Below are 21,085 nucleotides of genomic sequence, written 5' to 3' on the forward strand. Positions count from 1 at the left end.
TAATTTAATAGATATGCAGATAATTATGTTTGTTATTTTTAATTGGATGGTTATTTCTTTTGATATGCATATGCCCTTCGATGACACTAAATTCAATTAAACCAAAGAAGTAATAATATATCTCTTAAGAAGAATCGAGGGATAAATACATTACTGACAAATCTTGGAGATTAAGCTTCATAAACCTAACTACTAACTGTTATATCAGATTCATCCATGAAAGTATTGGATTTTCAATGTGTCATGAACATTAAATCTGTTTGCATTCTCACTGGTGGCTGAATCATGAATTCTCAGCCTATCAAATTTGGTACATCAATTCTGATCCAATTTCTATAGCAGCAATATAAGAACAGAAGATAACAAAACAAAAGGCTAAAACAGAAGTATCTTATTACAGATTTTAACTAAATACATTTCAATAGGAGGGTTATTTTGTTATTGTCATGTTTTAAGAAGGATGGACCTTGCCAGAAGAGATTCCCTTCCAAGCAGATTTCATGGAAGCAGTGGCTGAATTGAGTGCAGCCTCAATATACTTCTTGGAAGCAATGGAGGCAGCTTTCTCCATCAAATTTCCCATCTTTCTTGCACCCTCAGCAGTGTTAACTAGGCTCTCCATTTCAGCCTTTGACATGCTCTCAAGCTCCTCTTCGAAGCGCCGGAACTCGTCCATGGCACTTTCCGTGATAGAATCAAGGTAGTCCTGAGCTTCCTGCATGGAAACCTCAGCCTCTTCAACCTCTTTCTGTTGCTCAAGTTCTGCAGCTGCCCATGCCTTGTATGACTCAATCTCAAACAGCTTCATGAGGACGATTTTTATGGTCTGGAAAACTGTTCACTTTCTCTTATCTCTCCGAAAATTGAATCCCTTGAGGTACAAGGCTGTAGTTGGATCAGGGTCCCTGAAACCGGGCATTTGAAGAAGCTTTCAATTTCCAACAGTTCGGGTAATTTTCCATATTAAGTGATTCTTGTACATATAGTTTTTTCTTACTGGCTGTGTTTTCTTGTTCTTATATTTCTTTCATCTCATGTTAATTGTTTCCAGGGAGGGTATACATGATAGATTTCGGAAACCTCAATGTTCTGGAGTTCCTGTCGATGCGAGGAGTCCAGTGGTGCTGGGATGCAATATGTAAAATGCTGAAATTGGCAAGTGAGGTGAAGCATCTTTTTATGAAGGTTGAATTCACAGGGGACTTTGAGGCTCTGCAACCCTTTCCAGAGATTGATTTTGTCGAATTTTTCAATAGCCATCCAAAGCTGCGCAAGATATAGTTTTTGAACGGAATAGTCTACTAGCTTCATTGCTCTGGGTTTGTCTCCAAGATTTAGCTTACTTGCTCCCATCATAATTCATAACTGTGTATGAAGTCGTGATGGCCATGCTGCAATCTAGTGTGAATGATTGTGACACTATAAGAACCCAAGAATCACTTGAATTGACATATCAGAGCCGTCAAAAACATTAATATATTTGTGAGAGCAAAGCAATAACAATAATCATAATAATGCAGCACAGAGCAAATTAAGCGGAGGAAGAATCATAATTTTATCACTACATACTCCATAGACTGAAAACAAATGTCAAGGCCATGATCAAACTACTAGTCGCGCCATCATAGGGCCATAAGCCATATACATTAACATCAATACAGTTATTATCATCATTCATTTTTGGCATAAGTACTTAACAGATCAGTTTTAGAATGCACCAGGCACAAAATTAATAGCGGCTATTCGTTTTTCTAATTTATAAAACAAAACAGAAGGATTATCTTATTTATAAATTTTCATTTTGAGAAATATTAGAAGACTAATATTTTTCTTTGTATTATCTTACATACTAGTCAACCTAATAGCTGCGTTGAAATCACTATTATCCCTAGAATAACATTCCTCATAGCTACTGAGTAGCAAGGCAATATCATCACTATTATCCCTAGCATCAAGGCAGGAGAATCAAATCCAATTGGCAATTTCTGAGTGTGGAACCTAATAGCGGTGTTGAAATCATTAAAAAACCTCCTAAAATTCAAATTCGAATCCCCTCTGCCTCCAAGTTTCAAGCTAGGAGAAGCAGCAGAACACACACTGTGGTTTGTGACATTGAAGTGCAAGTAATTTGATAAAGCTAAAGCGCAATTATCAGAGCCAAAGGTGAAGAACTTGGAATTAAAGGCAAATCGACCAATATGGGATACAAAATCATGGACAAGACCATGTTCTTGTTGAACACTCGCCGAATGAAACATGGTTTTTGTTCCGTGTTACTCTGCCGAGGTTACAACTACCATATGAATAAGCCAATAAAACACCGAAAACTAATAAATATAGTAGCAAGTAGAGAGAGTTGACATGAGAAACACAGCCATTATCACCACCAACAACAACCACGTGTGTTAACCATTTACAACATAGAAAGTGCGTGTGTGTGGAGGTCAAAGTCAGAGAGAGGGTCAAAGAGATTGAAGAAGTAACAGTGCAAAGAACAGAGAAGAAAACATACGAAATGATGAATTGAAGAGGGATAATGATTAACTAAGAGGTTCTGTATTTTGGGACTGGAAAAATTAAGAAAACAAACCTTAAATAGCTTATTCCGAGAACCAAAACTTTTACTATGAACTTGAAGAACAGCAAGAAGCTGAGTGTATGTCTCAATGGCACTCTTTAACTGGCCCTGAGCGATCTGAAGTTTCGCCTTTGTTCGTAACAAATCACCTTGATCCCATTTCCCAGTCTGATCCAAAGCAGCATTGATAATAGATTCGGCATCTAAGAACCGCTTTTGTGCGGATAATACCCTAGATAACAGTAACCAACCTTTAACATTAGAGCCAACTTCAAGTTTTACAATGCACTTAGCATAATGAAGTGCAGCATCCAACTTCCGTTGCTCAGCATATTCTAAACTCAGATGGTATAATACAACAGGGTCTTCCATTCTGCTCAATTTGCAGGCATTTTCAAGGGTATGAAGTGCCTCAGATTGTCTCTTAACCCTCTCAGCATCAGAAATTGCAAATTTCGAGTATGCAGAAAGTGAAACACCAAGTAAGAAATTGGCCATATTTTCTAACTGATTACATCTTCCATCCAAGTTCTCAAGTGCCATCCGAGCAAAGCTTACCCCAGGGTCTTTTGTAACACTGAAGTTCTCGCAACAAATCTTAGAAGCCATTAACAAACTTGGAACATGTCTTGGGTCCTCTCTATTACTCAGCAGTTTTCTAAGAAGATCCAGCGCTTCCACGTTCTTCCCTGCTCCGTAATAACAAAGAGCTAAAGCATGGAACCTCTCCTTTCGATGGATAGTTCCAGGAAGCAATTCTTCCAATTGATTGGCTAAAATCATCAAATCTCCAGAAACAGATAGAGCAAATGAAAGGTGGTCCAAAATTGAAGGATCCCACTCAATTCTATTTAGAGTGACTTTTCTTAGCAAAATCATTAAAAGAAGTATAGCCTCTTCAATGTTGTTTCTAGGCACAAACGATCCGTCCATTTGCAGCCCAATAGGGTAATATAGTAACAAAAGCAATTTAAAATTTACCAATTGCCCCAATTTTGTGCTCCCGACAGATATCTATCAGATCTTTCATGGAATTGAGTATTGACAACCTCAGATATCTGTCACCCATCACAGGAGGCAAATGATGAGAAAGCTTGATTAGATAATAATAATAATAAACTTATAAAAAAACTCTAAGTAGATTTAAGTAGTGTACCTGCAAACAATAATGATATCTAATTAAAGCCAATGTATTTAGATTTAGAGTAAAAGGAGAAATTCCAGTTAAGGTAAACCACTGTGAGCACAATTTCTAATTTGTATGACCATCCAACCCATTTTACTAAAAAAGCAATGTCCCATCCAATTGACTGGCTATGATAATTCTTTTTCCCTTTCAACAAAAAACTTAGTCCATGCTTCAATTTTGGACTGTTTGAAATTTTTTGTTGATTTTTTCAGATCATTTCTATGATCTCCAACCATTAATTAACAAAGCAACACCATTTCTAAGATCCTTCAACCCTTTTTAGCTGAGACTTCTTTTTTCCCAGGACAACAAATGACTCGGTCCATTTATGAATTTTGGACCGTGTGGATTTTGGAATGCCAGGCCAACTGCAGAAGCAATGCAGGTCCCTGACACTTAAGAAGTTGGCCTGGAATTCATTTGCAATTTCTTTTGTAAACAGGGTTTTGCCGCAGCCCGGAGGGCCAAAGAAAAGAACACCTTTGGAAGGCGACATGCCAAATTTCTCAAACTTCTCAGCATGTTCCACCGGGTATTGAACCGTCTATAAACAGTAAAATAAATCTCTTATATTAACAAATTGTTGAAAACATACCTAATATACAACACATTTAAGATTCGGAATATGAAATCAAGATGTATACCTGATGAACCAGATGAGCGATTTAGGGCCGCAGAAACCTCTTGTCTTATTGAGCGTGGGAGGCGTGGTGCGGCGGCGGAAGCAGGGCGAGGCGGAAGCGGGGCGAGGCGGAGGCAGGGTGCGGCGGCGGCGGAGGCGTGGCGCGTCGGCGGAAGCAGGTGGCGGAAATTTGCAGCAGAGGAAGGGTATGAGAATGGCAGGGATTGCAGTTGTCTGAAAACCCTAACTGCTTCTCTTCTCTGAAATGCCCCTGAATCTGAAATAAGAAAAAGAACGGGGATGGCAAAATTAGGGTTTTTCAAGAACTCTAAGGAGGGTGGAGAGTGAGGGCAGAGTTAGGGAAGGAAAGAAAGGCTTCAACCTGGTTGATGCTCTCCAAAAATCAGTAATCTCTCAGTTTCTCGTACCAAAGAAGGGAAAGAGGTCAAAATTAAAAACCAATAATTTGAGGGGTTAAAATCTAATTAGTAAATTTTTAAAAATAAAAAATGGGGTACAATTTGTAATTATTTTACTGTAGGTTAATCATACTCCCACATAAAAGTGGGAGTAAGGAATCCATGGCCCTATTATTATTAATTAAAAAATAAAAAATAAAAAATTTGGACTTCCCTCCTTTTTGTTCCATCTAAAAGTTAAAAACTTAAAACAACCAAAGCTCGCAGCCATAGCAGCGTCTGCGTGTGTTGTGGTCACTGGCGATCTGCAAATCTTGATTCTTCCAAATATGAAAAAACACGCACAGAAAATTGAAAATTCATAAACACACTTTATTAATTTTACTTATTAGAGTATCAATTCAAGAGAGAGAGATAGAGAAATAATTTGAAGTTTTAAACCTTGTTCCCTCCCACCAACCATGTCCTTGGATCCCAATTTCACAGCGGCCGCCACCACCACCACCACCGCTATCGCCACCGCTGCCACCGCCACCACCGCTGCACCAGCAAGACCTATATCACCACAGGTTCGCCCAAACCCGCAATTAACGAAACCTAACAATAACCACGACCAATCTCAGAATCAGAATCAGCCTTTTCTGTATCCAGTTTCTTCTTCTGGCCGCGGCTTCATCCCGGGGATTACGAATCCCTTCTCCCGTGGTGGTGGCGCCGACGCACGCCACATGTCGCCTTCGCTAGCTTACGCTCGTGGCGTTCATGCTCACCTTGAGTATCTCAGCCAGATCACTAGGCATCAGCAACTAGGTCCCACTATTAAGGCTCTTCCTCTCTCACCTCAACAACACAAGGTATCTTGTAATAGAAATTCAATTCTTCTGGTTTTATTATGGTGCTATTGTTTAATTTCTGTAATAATAATCATTCCAAAAGTAAATGCTTTTGTGGCTTTTGTTTTGTGGCGTTAATTCTATACTCTAATTTAACTAATTGTTGATTGTTCGTTGAAGCTTTAGCTTCTGGCTGTGTTATTGTGCTTCTTATAAGCTGATATTTGATGATTTTTGCTCTAATTATTTAAATTAATTTTTCATTGTGGGGTTTGTATTTAGGCTACACCTCGGTCTGCTGTTACTGATAGCAATGGCTATAAAGATACAAGCACAAGGTTGTTATTTTTATGTTTAAACGATATGTTATATATATTCGTTTGCTGTGTTGGAATCGATTTTAATATGTTTGGTTTGTTTCTTAGGGAGAGAAGCAGAGATGATCAGTATATCGTGGTCAGAGATAGAAAAGTGAGTCTTCATTTGCTTATTTTGCATGAAATTAATTGTGAAGTTCTTGTGTTAGAAAGACCATATTGATGTTGATATCATAATAAATTGTCTGCGTTAAATGTGTGACAATAGGATACTCTTCCTTTTTTGGAGTGTGTGTTTAAATTCATCTTGAAATGTGCTGAATCGGCTAATCTCTCTCTTGCATGTTATATGCTTGTCAATTGTTCTGCCTTTTGATCCTAATTTATCTTTCTTATTGATTCTTAATTTCTTCCTTATTACAATTATACATGTAAACTCTGGTTGTGAGGGTCCTTCCAATAAATTGATGGTCTCCTATGTTCCTTTTGATTCCTCTTACTTTCCCTTCCATACCTTGATATTATGTGATTTAAACTGAGTTCTACAAATGGGTGTGTTCTCACATGTTGCGTAAAGCATAATTGATGTTGTTGTTACTGGTATTCTTTGATTTTGTACATATTCAGATATTCCAGTGGTCATGCATACTCCAACTCTAGTTATTCAGGAGTGAGTTCTTGAACTCTTGCTTTTGTTGTGTTTCATCCTTGTTCTGATTTGGAAAGAGTGCTCTGAGATGACATGTGAAGTAAGGAAGTTGAGATAGTTCACTTGTTTCATGGATGTTACAACTAGAAAGATAAATTATATTTACTTTGCATTTAGAAATGGCTTTGGCTGATTTTAACAGACGGTGGAAGTTTGTATATTTTTTCTCTTGGTGTTAAATGTTTAGATACCAAGTCCTTCATGAATTCAGGTTTGTGGAATGAGCAAGCTTTACATCATTGTTGGAAGTCATATCACAGATACATCTATGAGAAGTATGATGTAGGAATGGGTTTATACAGAAGTAAAAGGGAAAGCATATTAACCAAGCTATAATAACATGTTATTCAAGCCTAGACATAAATTGGGGTACAAAATAATATTGAAACATTTCACAATAAAGTGGCTTGTATTTTGGTTTATTTATTTTGCCAAACTCCATTTATTTTATGGTTGAATAAAGTCAAATTCCATGCCTTGTCTTCTCACTATTTGCTACTGGTAGCTAAAGTGTAAGATTTAATATATTCTTCAATCACTTTCAAATTCATTACTTCGCAGCTAATTAAAACTTAATCATAGATTTTTTTATTTTTTAACCATCAGGAACATTTTTCTTGCTAAAAGCTTCTCATTGGATTTTTTCATTCTGATAGTTGTTACATTATTATTCATAATTTAGGTCAGGATAACAGAGGATGCTTCCCTCTATGCACTTTGTAGATCATGGCTGAGGAATGGTGTACATGAAGAAAACCAGGTTTGAGTAATATCTCTCTTTTCATAGTTTGGCATCTGAGGAAATCATGTTTAACTGTCACAACATTAGATTATTAGCTTTAATGTTTTGTTAAAACAGGATCAATCAGCTTTGCCAAAATGTTTGTTTGACATTCATTTCAGTTGTTTTTGTTAGAATATCGATGTTAGCTCTCTAATTAGCTACAAATGATCAGATTAACTAGTGGTTAGGGTACAAAATACAAGTTAGCTGCTAATTGTCAGAGTGTAGGTTTTTTGAAAGAGCCTCCACGAGGTCAGACAATACTGTATAAGGCACCCCTTGATTTTTTAAAAGATACCCTATCCTCCCATGAAGTTTGGGCGATATTATACACTTGATACCCATTTTAAACATTAAACTTACGTCTGCCTTAGGGAGGTTAGTATAGCATATAAATTAAGGGGTGTCGGGTGTAATCTCAACGAACCTCAAGAGAGGTGAATGTAATTTACCCTTTAGTAAGCCCTTAATCTTAATAAAATTTTATAGAAAAGGCAACTAGGCAAGTATAAAGTGTACTATGAAAATGAAAAGCCTTGTTACATCTGTTTTGTGTTCTGTAGCTTCTATGTAACTTCATCATATTGCACTGTTAATAGGGTTCTGACCAAAGACTTTCTTGTTTGTGATATATATATATATATATATTTTATTTTACTTTCTGTATGAGTCTGTTTATTTTGATGAACTTATCAATTTATCATCTTATATTTCATTGTACCTGGCAGCCACAACAAAATGATGTAATGAGGGCACTTCCGAAACCATTGCCTGCATCTGCGGTGGCTGGTTATACGTCAAACAAGAAAGAAGAAAAAGACAATGATGAACACGAAGAGGTTTGACTTTCTAGTTAGCTAAGTATATTTAGGAAAAATGATTAATGGAAGCAGAAAGCTTTGTTTACATGTCAAATACAATTTCTTAACAACATTTATATTGTTGATTACACAATATGAGGCCAACTTTCTTGAACAAAAAATATTAGCTATATATTGAGTGAATATTTAGAAATTCCAAACTGCTTGGTCATAAAGGTTTTGATATTATGTTAGTGCCCACTTTTCCTTTAAGCTATATGGTGAAACTTGAAAGCTCATGAATTTTATATATAACGAGTTACAGCTATTGTCTAGTATTTTTCAAAGCTCATGTTAAAACAGAGTTCTTCAATTCTTCGCCGAGAGAGTGATCTTATTAAATCCTTATCTGTTGATTTTATACACATTTCTGCTTTCAGAAGGAGGAGTCTGTTGAGCATCTATCAGCACCAGATATATTGAAGAGACATATTAAAAGTGCTAAAAAGGTTAGAGCAAGGTAAGTGTTTTCCGTATTATATCTTTTTGACTCGGTTTTGCTTTAACACATCTTATGAGTTCTGCCTTTGTGGTCATTTGTACATTGCATAATTATGGTCACATTTTGCTGTCATCATAAATTTCACTGCAGAATATTTTATTCTGCAATTAATAATTCAAATTTTGTGACTAATAATCACATCATTACTTATTTGAAGCTGAGTAACCTGTATGTATAACTTATTTTTTTATTATTGCCCTCGACATAAATGTCTAACAGTTTCAGTTGAGGAATAATTTTTGTATTTTTATTTCTGCCAGTAAGGGTATGCTTGTTAAGGGACAAACATGGATGCAAATTATAATAGATCCATGAAAAGTTTCACTCAATTTTGACCCCCTAAAAAAATAGTGGAAGGTACAGGGGGACTTTCCAAATTGCTTCATTTGATCCTCCATTGGAGTAATGGCTACCAATTTATACCTTCGGGTAGAGTGTATATAACAAAAGAATGGTGTGCCAGGGATGTTTGTACCAGTGAATCTTGTAACATTGAAGTTCTACGACACATAGAGACTTTGGCGAGTGCATAATTCAAGATTTAATGAAGAAAAATGTTGTGTACATAAGATCTGTGAGATACATGCTCACTCACTATTTACCATTAAATGGAATATGGGCTTCATATCTCATCGAATAGACGAATAGTGAATAGTATGAGTCAACATGGTGTCACATTATATTTTCAAATAACAATTCTTGAATGTTAATACCAATTTGCCATACTTATTGTCTTCTGCTTCTTGTAGATTAAGGGAAGAACGGTTACACCGTATCTCAAGGTACAGAAGTAGACTTCAGCTTTTGATTCCACCACAAGTTGAACACTTAAAAAATGACACTGCTGCTGGGAACTGACCTTACAGACTCGAGAGACATCAAGGTTTGTATTAATTCTATAAGGTTTGATATTAATTTAGATTTAAAATATTTGATAAGGTTTGGGTTAGCGCTTTGTTGGTAATGGTCAAGGTATTCCTATTAATCATCATGGCTCTTCTCTATTGTATGGCAACAATAGCAATATATGTTTTAAACTCACCAATGTTTTGCATGTTCCACAAGTAACTCATAATCTCTTTAGTGTATCTAACTTTGCTGAGAATTATCATGTTTATTGAGTTTTGGCCTAAATTTTGTTTAATTCATGACCAGGTTACCAGGGATCTTCTCCCCAAGGACTTAGCTAGAGGAGGAATTTACTCTTTTGATCATTTACTTGTTCCCCACGCTACGCCTCCTAAGGGTGTTTCTTTTAATTCTACCTTTGAATCTTTCTACTGATAAGTCACATGCCCCTACTGCTATTTGTAGTTCCTTTTCTTGTAGTTCTGTAGATTCCAATGTACCATTTGATAGTTTTTTGTGTAAGACATCGAACATTTTTGCTTCTTTTGATGATTCTGTGAATAGTTTGAATCCTATGAATAACACACCCTTTTAATTCTGGAACTAATAGTGTTACCTTGTGTGATAATAACAGATTTATCATTCTAACTAAGCTTGAACACCATACTCACAAATCAATTCTGATGAACATTTCTCCCAGATTAACCTTCTCCCTTATTCTTCTCCTTTCTTTTATTCTTAACAACCAAAGATCAATGACAATAGTAGCCCACTTTTAGCTTTCTTGACACAGAATCAAAGAAACAATGCTGTTGAGCTCTGGCATAAAAGGTTGGGCTATAGACATATAGTGCCATCAAAACTGTTCAATTGGTCATGTACTCATGTCTCAGTGTTAGATACCTTCCTCTCGTGGCACCATGTCTCATAAATCAATTGTCCTTTTCCAACTCCCTTAAATTGGTTTTTGTTGATATTTGAGGTCCATCCACCTTTACTTTTACAAATGGTTTTCGTTACTCTCTGTTTCTTGGATGCTTTTCTTGCATTCTCCTCCTTGGCTCCTTGTCAATAAACCTTAAGCTTTTAGGCTGTATTTGTTTACTGAGACAGGACACTGAGATAGGGACACAGAGACACAAAATTGTGTTTGACAGAAGAGACATAAACAGAGACAATGTGTTTAGATACATTGAATTAGTGTATTTTGTGTCCATCCTGATAGGAAGGACACAGAGACACTAACAAGAGACAACTTATTTTTTATTTTTTTTAATTATTCTTGTTAATTTTTCATAACTATATTTTTTATTATTATATTTTTTGTCTCAAATTTTTTGAATGAAAAAAAAATAGAATAAATTGAATTTTCATAATTTGTTCTAGTTTATCACCAAACAGAATACAAGAATATAAAATTTTGTATCTATGTCCTTTATGTCTTGTTCTCCGTATTTTGTCTTATCATGTTTTCATAAACAAACAAAGTCTTACGGCCCTCAAAAATTACAAAACCGGCATGGAGACTCAAACTAGCTATAAACTCAAAGCCTTACAAAGTGACAATGGTATAGAATTGATGCCTAAATCCTTTACTTCCTTGCAGATCATGGTACTTTCTATCATTCCTATTGTCCCTATACACATCAAGGGACGTTAGAGAGGAAATATAGGCATATCACTAAGACCGGCCTTTGAAATTTTGGGATTCTTTTTGATAATGTCACTTTTTATATTGCACATGATTTTCCATTGTATGTTTAAATAGTTTTAAGTTAGAGTTGTTTAAATAAATTAAAAAAACAAAATTTTAAATTTCAGTAAATATTAAAATACTCTTATAATTAATTTTAACAAATACAAATATTCCTAAAATAAGATCTTAAACTTTAAAAAATTTAATTTTAAACTCAATAGAACTAAACTAATTTCAACGTGAAGGTTGGTTGCATTTGGCGAGTCTGCGGAATCCTGTAACTTTAACCTCGAGCCTGTGGTATCATGCCAGAGACTTTTAGAAATGCAAGATGTAGATAACAGTCTAAGTCAAATTTGGTGGATGTTAAATTATGTGAAATAAGATATGTTGTGTTGATGATTATGATTTGATGAGAGGCATGACCCCAATGACGACAACGATACATAACGCTCACTTGTGGATCGGAAAGTCAAATGCTATATGGGGATTTACGATATGTAACGTCCATAAGAGTGCTATTTCAAAACCATTTGTGAAAAGGTGTCGGGTTCTGGAGGTAACCGACATTGAACTGATATCAGTAGGATAAGTATCATCGTATGCATTTGTTTGAATTATTTGAGTGCGTATATTTGTTTGGGTTGCGTAAGTACTATTTAGAATAATTGTGATTTTGTTATGTTGGATATGCTTTTACTTGTGTTTGTTGGAGCATGGAGGTGATGGAGGATGAGATGTGTGGAAATTAGATTTGACCCTTAAGTTACTATCATAGACTAGAATTCGAGAAAGAGAGATGATAATTGGTAGAAACTAGAAAGTCATTAGGCCGGTCTGAGTAATTTTGAACAGAAGACATAGAGGTTTTCGGTATCAAATGAGTAAATACTCAAATTAGTATTTGAAAAATTACTTGTTTTTCAAATTAGCCATCGGAAAGATTTTTTTAATCAAATTCGTTTTTTAAATATTTTAAATTAGTTATGTTAGTCTTTCTGTTACTTTGTTTGTTAATGATGTCAAAATTTGTTAATGTTGTACATTAAGTGACACTTTAACACATATTTAGAAATTTTAATTGACTATTAACATAATAAGTTTATAAAATTAGATCAAATAAAAATCGAGTTAATAGTCAAATTAATCCCTACAAGATAAGGTATTTTTCAAATTCGTCGCTGAAAGATTTTTTCAATCAAATTGGTCCTTCAAAAATTACGAATTAATCATATCTGTCCTTCAGTTACTCCACTCACAATTTTTGTCAACGATTGATGATGTGAAATGTTAACTGAAAGCATACATGACAGATGACATATAACATGTTCAATTAGACGTCGACTAAATATGTTTACGAAAATCTATCAATTTAGTCATTAGGTCATATTAGGAATACAATTTTTATAATTAGAAAAAATGATAAACTTAATAAATTTTCATAAACATATTTGGTCAATATCCAATTAGACATATTAGGTATTATATACGTTATTAATTGACGTTTTACAACATTAATATTTGAAAAAATTATTAATGGAGTGACTGGAGGACAAATATGATTAATTCGCAATTTTTGAAGGATCAATTTGATTGAAAAAATCTTTTAAGGATGAATTTGAAGAATATCTTATCTTTCAGGGACTAATTTGACTATTAACCCAATAAAAATCTAATTGTGAGAAGAACTTAAGTCATTGAAATCTCTCAATTTAAGATTAATTTTATCTAATTTCATAAACTAATCATGTTAATAGTCAATTAAGACTTTTAGGTGTGTATTGGGTGTCACTTAACGTGTCACATTAATAAATTTTGACACCATCAACAAACAAAGTAACGGAATGACTAACATGACTAATTTAAAATCTTTAAAGAACGAATTTAATTAAAAAAAATCTTTCAAAGACCAATTTGAAAAATAAATAATTTTTCAGGGACTAATTTAACCATTTACTCCTTCCCAAATTATAAGTGGCTAGAAAGAGTTTTTTTTTTCCTCAGTATTTTTCCCTCGCTTTTATTGTTTAGAATTTGTTTCTTTTTAAGAGATATAGGAGTTGTATTTATATTGCTTTTATGAAGCATTATTGTAAATAAAGAGTATTATGAGTGGTGTAAAAGCAAGTAAATCTGTATAATTGTAATTTTTTTTTTCAATGTTTCAGGAAGCAAAATATCACTTATTAAGGAATCCACTTCACCTAATCTGAGCAAAGCTTCCATTTCTTCTCATAATATCTCCAACTCCTTCTCAGAGTCAGTTTTTTCAATAGACAATTTCTTTGCACTAAAGTGAGATTTCCTCGAAACTTGAGGTTGCTTTGTGATCGTATCACCCCTGCCTTATGAGGATCTAAGGACAATGATTTAGAAAAGGATGAAAAGAAATCAGGTTAAACGAAGCGGGCATGAAACTGTATCTCACTCTGGCGAAGGACAAAGAGAACTCGCCTATGATCCATGAAAGAGTGGAGAACGAAGAGGAAGAGAGGGAGAACAAGATGGAAGTAGGGGTGTTCAAATCCAAACCGATCCAAATTAAACAGTTTATTCAATCCGATCCAAACCGAAAACCGATTAAAACCGTACTAATTCGGATTTGATTGGATTCTATTTTTTGCAAACCGCTGGATTTTATCGGATTTCGGATCTACTTTTCATAACTGATCCAATCCAATCCAAACTGCACAATGTTCTATAATATTATTATTTTATTATTATATTTACAATTATACTTATAACATCTTCAATTTGTTATACATTTTTCTATTATTCATGTATTATTATTATTTAATAAATATTTTATGTTGAAAATGTTATTTATTTATTTATTTTAACTAACCTATAATTTTATTTCTATTGTTATGTTATCGTTAGTTTTTTAAGATATTATTAAGACTTGTTATGTCATTGTTGATTATTTAAAATTTGATGTTAAGACTTGTTATATGTATTTAATTTTTTATTTAAAAAACCGCAAATCTAAACCGATCCAAACCGCTTGTAATCGGATCGGATCGGATTGGATTTCCGAAAAAATTTTATCCAATCCAAACCGCACCGCACATAAATTAAGCATTCGGATTGGATGACTTTTTTTTTCTTAAAACCGAACCAAACCGCACCGCGAATACCCCTGGATGGAAGGAGAAGCTGAAGGGGAAGCATAAAGCATGGGTGGATAATCCAACACTGTTCATAAGAAAGATACAATCACAAAGCAGCCAGTTCCTGAAGTTCCGAGGAAATTCCACTTTGGTGCAAGAAATGTCCATTGAAAAAACTGAATCTGAGGTGTTAGATATGTTGTGGACAGAAATGTCATATATATATATGGAAAAGTAGAGGTAATCAACAAGATTTTTGAACAATGTGTAAATAATGTAAATTAATAGGGTTAAAAGAGTAAATTTAATTAATAGCATTAAATTAGAGTGTAGTGTATTTTTATTTAATTAGTAGTTGTTCAAAATTTTCATTGTTCTCCTAGCATTCCCCTATATATATATATGTGTGTATATGTTGTAAAATTTTGCTAGACCCTTTTTCATCATATTATGGATATTTTTTGGATATTATGCATATTTTTTGTGTCACATGTTATGCAAATTTTTTGCATTAAATATGTGTTTGTTAACTTGAATGTCTTTGGTATTCTTTTATTTTCAAAATCTGTTTGATGCTTGGTTATTCATTGTATTTAGGGTCAGTAACAGATGAATTACAGTGAACTTTGAATTACTAATATCTGATTTGTACAAACATGATAAAGATTCTTGTAACACATGCAATAGTAGGCTAATTTTTTTTAGAAATGAAAAAAAATTGTTTAATGCAATATCATGATTAATTGGTGTATTTTTTTATATGAATTTTAATTTTTTTATTTTAAATAACAAAAATCTTCATAGTGCACAAATCAAAGAATCCAATTTGTGGTGGAATAATTTTTTTTTTGCTATAAAGCAAATCGGAGGATCTGATAAGTATGATTAAAAATTTTTTCATCACTAAAAAACAAATCTTAGGATTAGATTTTATATGTAAATTTTTTAAATAAAAAAAAATCTGACCCTTAAATTTACATATTTAAAAAAAAATTGAAAATCACAAATTTGACCATCAGATTTGTGGTATCCGTAAAAAAAAAAAAAAAAAAATACACCATGTTTTCACATTGTTAAGAAACACCACTTGAACCACAACACTAAAAATAAAAAGCGGTAATGGGAACCATGAAAACGAAAAAAAATAAATGTTAAAAAAGAAGAAGCTAAATTCAGTACACTTAATCTAAAAAAAGCATTAGTTATTCGTTAAGAAATGGTTGTATACATGAAAATGTCCAAGGAGATTAATTACCTTATTATGTGATCCTATTCCCTATTGCTACAAAGCCTCCTTAGTACTTAAAACATCAGAAAAATCTTGAAAAGCTTTCATCTGTATTTCAAAGGATCACCACAGAGAAAAGGTATTAATGGGATCCTTTTAGAAATATAGACATCTAAATTCAACGAAATTTCTAGTCTACGCTTACATTAAAATACAAAAACAGCACACTTGCAGCACCACAAAAATGCACTCATGGTTTACCTACGAAATCGAACAGCATGCCAGTGTTGCCAACTGGCTTTTCTCTCTATTCTTTTTCTCCGTTTGATTTTTTTCCCTTCCCTTCAATCCATTCCCAACTTGATCCATCAAGACTTTTGGATAAAAAGCAGTTCAATGAATTCATGCAAATCCCTGTTATAATTTGTTATACTGCAATTACCTGCACAGACATACACACACACCCCACCAAAATAAAGGAAACAACAAAAGTTATGATCGAGGTAGAGGAAACAAAAATTTAGGTTTAATTATTCTATTGGTCCCTATAGTTTCATCAAATTTTTAATTAGGTCCCTATACATTTTTTCTTTTCAATTGGGTCCCTAGTGTACTTTTAATTTTGTAACTTCTCATATAAAAAATGTTAAAATAATTAACAAAATATTTCTCCTAAAATACATGTAGTCAAAAATCTAGTTAGGTTTTTAATTATGAATACCTTCAATTTGCAAAGAAATATTCAGTTAACTCTATCATTTTTTACACTATGAAGAACCTAATTATAAAATTAAAGTAGTGTAGGGACCCAATTAAAAGGAAAAAAGTATAGGGACCAACAGAGTAATTAAACCAAAAATTCACAGAGACAGAAATAATATAGTTAAATTTTGCACATAAGGAAAAAGAAAAAAAAAATTGAATTAAGCAACCTAAGAAATAATAAAGCAAAGCTTCTAAGAACTGAACAAGAAGCCATACCCTAATAGCACACATCTCCCCAAGAAAAAGAATTTTTGAGGCCACAAACTACTATCAATGAATATGTATAAAATAACTACCGAAAAACTAATTCTCATAGTTTAACAATGAAGCACAAAATAATTACAAATTTCATATGAATTTCAGGGAACTATATGTAAGCATTCATCAAATTAGGTGAATATTGATTATTGATCACTGTTAACAAAATTACCATATTATTATGCAGCTACTTTCTTTGACTGATCAACCTGCAAGGGCTTATCCTGCCGTCTCCTAAAAAAGCAGAAAATATGATTTGAAATCAGAAACTAAAGAAGTATGCAGAGGTCATTTCATTAACTAAGATCGTAAGAAAATCAAAAGACGTGTAATATAAAGCTGCATATTATACCTCAAAAAAGTCACAATCAATAACATTAAGAGCTAGAATAACTATTAAGTTATAAAACATACATCAGCACTGCTCTAAATGTATGTTTTATTACCATCGTTCAATCCCAACCATGTTCAGTTCCAAATGCCCTTCAAACTTCACATTCAGTTTATTGACATGCTGTGTTTTGAACCATAACCTTAGCAAATAATCAAGGAATATACTTTCTCTGCAATTTCACAAATGCCAGAGTATACTACATATGTGTATGATAAATTTAGTTCCATACATACAAAAACATTGTAAATCAATCATTTTAATTCCAAGACTTGCCTCAGAGAAGAAATGAGAAGGGGATAATCAATCCTAGCCAAAGATGCAAAACTACCAGAGATGATCACTCTTACTGAAGCAGCATTATTCATTTGTTTTACAAAGAAACCTAATAGCATTGCAGAATGAGCTTATTGGAGTAGTCTAAGTCATAAGCCCAGTAAAGAAGTTCTTTTAGTTCAGTATCTCACGCTATTTTAAGTTCCGTATTATTGTTAAAAATAAGACCTTTACCATTTTATATCAATATACAGGGAAGTGTGTCATTCACTTTATTTTAGTGCTTTCTCGAATATCTTTTGTTTAAAAATCCTAGTCTCGTTAGGAATTTCTCTACAGTCTACAATATATCTCCAAATATAAAGAGTATTTTCTTCACTCTCTTTTCATATCAGTGTAGTTCTTTCAAAAATCGCAGTTAATAATCCCAACTGATGATAAACTCCAAAAACAACCAGGTGCCTTTCACTTAGATTATCAGACAACAAATGTAGACACTGGAAATATTGAAAAAAAAATTATAATAATAAGAGAGAAATAACTGACATTTGCTTTAATAAAAAACACAAATGTTGTTATTCCGCATAAATAAAATTAAACTAACACTTAGGTAATGTATACGTCTGCAAGAACTTACCTGTCATATAATTTAGAAAGTGCCTGTGGCCTTAAATAACTATGTTTTCCAGTTTTCAATACAACTGCATTCCCGGATTCAGGTTGCCCTTCACCTTTTTCGGCTTTAGGTTTCCCTCTTGTTCCCCTTGATAACGGCTTCCAATTAGCATTGCTAAGAGAATGAGCCAGTAGATCAGCTATGTCTGTGGCCATTGCCTCGGCTTTCTTCACATATGGAAATCTTTCCTGCTTGAAGTGGTTTGACAACCATAAATACATAGACAACACTTGATGCCTAGTCTCAAGGTCCAGGAGTTCTGAATCATTCCGGGCAGAGCTTCTCGGCAAGCCCATAGCTATATTGACAGGCATATTCTGACTGAACGTCGTAGCAAATCTGAGTAAGTGGTACATAGCTTTCGGGTCTCTAATATTAACTGGGGCAAAACAGAAGTTAAAACGATCTTCTAAAGACAGTCCCTGGACCCTCTCCAACATATTTGCAATCTTCTTTATGTGATCATATAGACACAAGAAGTATGATCCATCCAAACGGCAACTTTCACCAAACTTTTCTAGTAGCTGGCAGAACGTCATATTAGGAAGTTGACTGGCAAATAATTCAACCTGCTCAAAGAAAGGAAACAACCCCACTTTCTTAACCTCGTCAAAAGGTTGTTTCAAACACTCGATCAAGTAATCCAAATCATCTAAATGCATGGTCGTGGCAAGACCATCGGGATAAAGGCATCCTCTCCTACCAGCTCTTCCTGCAATTTGCTTAACCTGTGATGCTGGGACGGGGACCATTTTGTCACCATTGTATTTCGAGAGGCTATTAAAAATCACCCTTCTAATGTTAAGGTTCAGGCCCATTCCCACTGCATCACTAGCTACTAGAACATCATATTCATTACTTTGATCATTGAACAAAGTAGCCTGGTGTCTACGAGTTTCTGGTGGCAAGGCACCATATATAACACAACAACGATGTTTGGTCTGTTTCTCGATGGCCAACTTAACCTCAAATATCTCTCTCCTTGAGAAGGCAACTACACAATCCCCTGATCGAATATTTTGAAGATTACCAAGTAAGGTCTTTGCTTCAACCACCAGCGGTTTGAACCTCTCATAATGTTGCTCATACAACTCATCTCCAGTGTCTTGACAGATCTTTCGAACAATATCCAAAACACTAGGATCGCCACACAAATGTATCTCATCAGCCTTCAACCCCAAGAGTGCCCTTGTCCATGCAAACCCCCTATATGGATCTGACATCATCTGAATCTCATCAATAATGGCCACATCGTACAATTCTTGCATTGACACCATTTCCACAGTACATGCAACATGATTCGAAAATGGGACGTGCTTCTTTTCTTGCCCCGTTAGTAGACTGCAATAAATGCCTTTTGCATTAACCTTATCAAAAACTTCCATAGCCAACAACCTGAGAGGACCACAATAAATGCCCTTTTTCGCATCCATAAACCGTTGCAGAGCATTATATGTTTTACCACTATTAGTCGGCCCACAATGATAAATTATCTTCCGTTTCATAGCCCGCGCAAATGGGAACCAAGTGTGAGGCTTCGTGAGGTCCGCCATCTCAACCATACCCCTGAACCTCTTGATCTCATCCGGGAAATTATCCAAACAAAACTCAACAAATATAGGAAACAAGAACTTCACAGCAGAATCACTCGGCCCTAGTGACACCAGGTACCGAGCAACATCAGCAGGGCATTTCTTCCTAAAAAAGTGGTGGAACTTGCTCGCGGCTGTGGGGAAAAAAGACAAACCAATGTAAATGGCCAGAGCCTGGTTTGACGCCCAACCTGACTTGGCAAAGTAATTGAACACTTCCAGCAGCACTTCCCCCTCTGATCTCTCAAGCTTTGCACCCTTTTTGGCATCGCAAAGGGCACGGTACAATTCAACAGGATCTCGCAATGCGACACTTGCAAATTCCTCACTATTCTGATTATTATTATTACTATTATTCTCTAATTCATCCCTACCAATACTACTACTACTACTATTACTATTGCATTCTACAGAATCATCATCTACCTCCGAATTGCATTCATTAGTATCATCATTTTTAACAACCACGCTACCAGATAAGGAAGAAACACCATTAACTTCATTTTCAAGCTCAAAACTAACACTCTTACCAAATTCGTAATCCGATTCCGCGGCAGTGTCCTTCTCGCCGCCACCATCGCCGGCGTGGTCTGAAAACTGCCTCATGGGGAGGGTTGTTCCACCGGAAAGATTCCAACTTTGGAGGAAACGCAGGGGAAAACGAGAGTTCCGGAAGTGGGTCGAGAAACTTGGAATTGGAGCATCAAAATTTCGAAATTGTGAAGTAGAAGCGGCGTTAAAATGGTGGATGTTGGAAAGAAGGAGAACCTTGAGCCTATGAATGGTTCTCTTGCGTGCGCACAAGTTGAAGAGAGTTGTTGCCATGGAAGAACTGAAGAACAATCAATTCAGAGAAGGCTCAAACGGGAAAGAATGGGTTGCCGAGGTTTTAGAGAAATGAGAACTGGTGAAGGAAAGTGAATAGAGGGAAACGTCTGGTTAAAGGGTTTTTCTTTTCCTTCTCGTTTCTTTTATTTATTTATTTATTTTTTCTTTTTTGGGACAAAATGTTAGGGTTAAACGAAAGTCTCTCTTTCTCTCTCTCCTATTTTTATTTTGTTAATTACTATAGGGTCTATAAATGTTTACAAAACTTATTAAAAAAAAGTTAAAAATATCCGCGGGACAAAAGGTCAGGGACCTATTTGTCATTTTCTCTTTATTTTATTAATGTCTGCTATTTTATAGTATGAAAAAATTGATAGAAGACATTAGTAGATACTCATGGTAAGAGTGTTTAGGATTGGGTCTAATCACATTTAAAAGGGTATCGGATTAATTTTGATTCGACCCAAAAATAACTCGAAATAAATTGGGTCGACCCAATATAAAATTAGTATATACGAATTTAAATATTTTATATAGGGTAATACTCAAATTAGTCTTTAGAAATTTTAAAATCGGACATTTTAGTCTTTCAGGTTTTAAAAT

The 21,085-nt window shown here is 34.5% G+C and overlaps 4 protein-coding genes across 8 annotated transcripts; 1 reads left to right on the plus strand and 3 right to left on the minus strand.

The window, feature by feature from the left end:
- Nucleotides 1–222: 222 nt before the first annotated feature.
- LOC148549913 (uncharacterized) lies at nt 223–808 on the minus strand. The gene has a single exon (XM_088497485.1). It carries the CDS (start codon nt 806–808, stop codon nt 452–454), a length of 357 nt encoding a protein of 118 aa, XP_088353611.1. The 3' UTR covers nt 223–451.
- Nucleotides 223–4,819, minus strand: LOC107611482 (protein NPGR2-like). Of its 5 annotated transcripts, XM_088497482.1 has the most exons (4): nt 4,772–4,815; nt 4,412–4,666; nt 2,591–3,636; nt 223–1,398 (listed from the first exon to the last, which is right to left on the minus strand). In XM_088497482.1, exons 3-4 carry the CDS (start codon nt 3,509–3,511, stop codon nt 1,360–1,362), a joined length of 960 nt encoding a protein of 319 aa, XP_088353608.1. In that variant the 5' UTR covers nt 3,512–3,636; nt 4,412–4,666; nt 4,772–4,815; the 3' UTR covers nt 223–1,359. The 5 variants fall into 5 exon arrangements, with proteins under 5 accessions (XP_088353608.1, XP_088353607.1, XP_088353610.1 ...); XM_088497481.1 differs by having other exon boundaries at nt 4,412–4,787; XM_088497484.1 differs by having other exon boundaries at nt 223–1,439; nt 4,412–4,787.
- A 213-nt stretch (nt 4,820–5,032) lies between these two features.
- LOC107614016 (proline-rich family protein) lies at nt 5,033–10,269 on the plus strand. The gene is made up of 8 exons (XM_016316226.3): nt 5,033–5,662; nt 5,924–5,979; nt 6,067–6,112; nt 7,350–7,427; nt 8,180–8,290; nt 8,692–8,771; nt 9,563–9,696; nt 9,969–10,269. The coding sequence occupies exons 1-7, from the start codon at nt 5,270–5,272 to the stop codon at nt 9,669–9,671; spliced, it is 873 nt and encodes a 290-aa protein (XP_016171712.1). The 5' UTR covers nt 5,033–5,269; the 3' UTR covers nt 9,672–9,696; nt 9,969–10,269.
- Nucleotides 10,270–15,653: 5,384 nt separating this feature from the next.
- LOC107613676 (ATP-dependent RNA helicase) lies at nt 15,654–20,650 on the minus strand. Its single transcript, XM_016315781.3, has 3 exons — nt 18,024–20,650; nt 16,892–16,953; nt 15,654–16,138 (listed from the first exon to the last, which is right to left on the minus strand). Exons 1-2 carry the CDS (start codon nt 20,477–20,479, stop codon nt 16,899–16,901), a joined length of 2,511 nt encoding a protein of 836 aa, XP_016171267.1. The 5' UTR covers nt 20,480–20,650; the 3' UTR covers nt 15,654–16,138; nt 16,892–16,898.
- Nucleotides 20,651–21,085: the final 435 nt, after the last annotated feature.

Source organism: Arachis ipaensis, chromosome B8 (genome assembly GCF_059453495.1).
Source record: "Arachis ipaensis isolate K30076 ecotype BB chromosome B8, ASM5945349v1, whole genome shotgun sequence".
Lineage (NCBI taxonomy): Eukaryota > Viridiplantae > Streptophyta > Magnoliopsida > Fabales > Fabaceae > Arachis > Arachis ipaensis.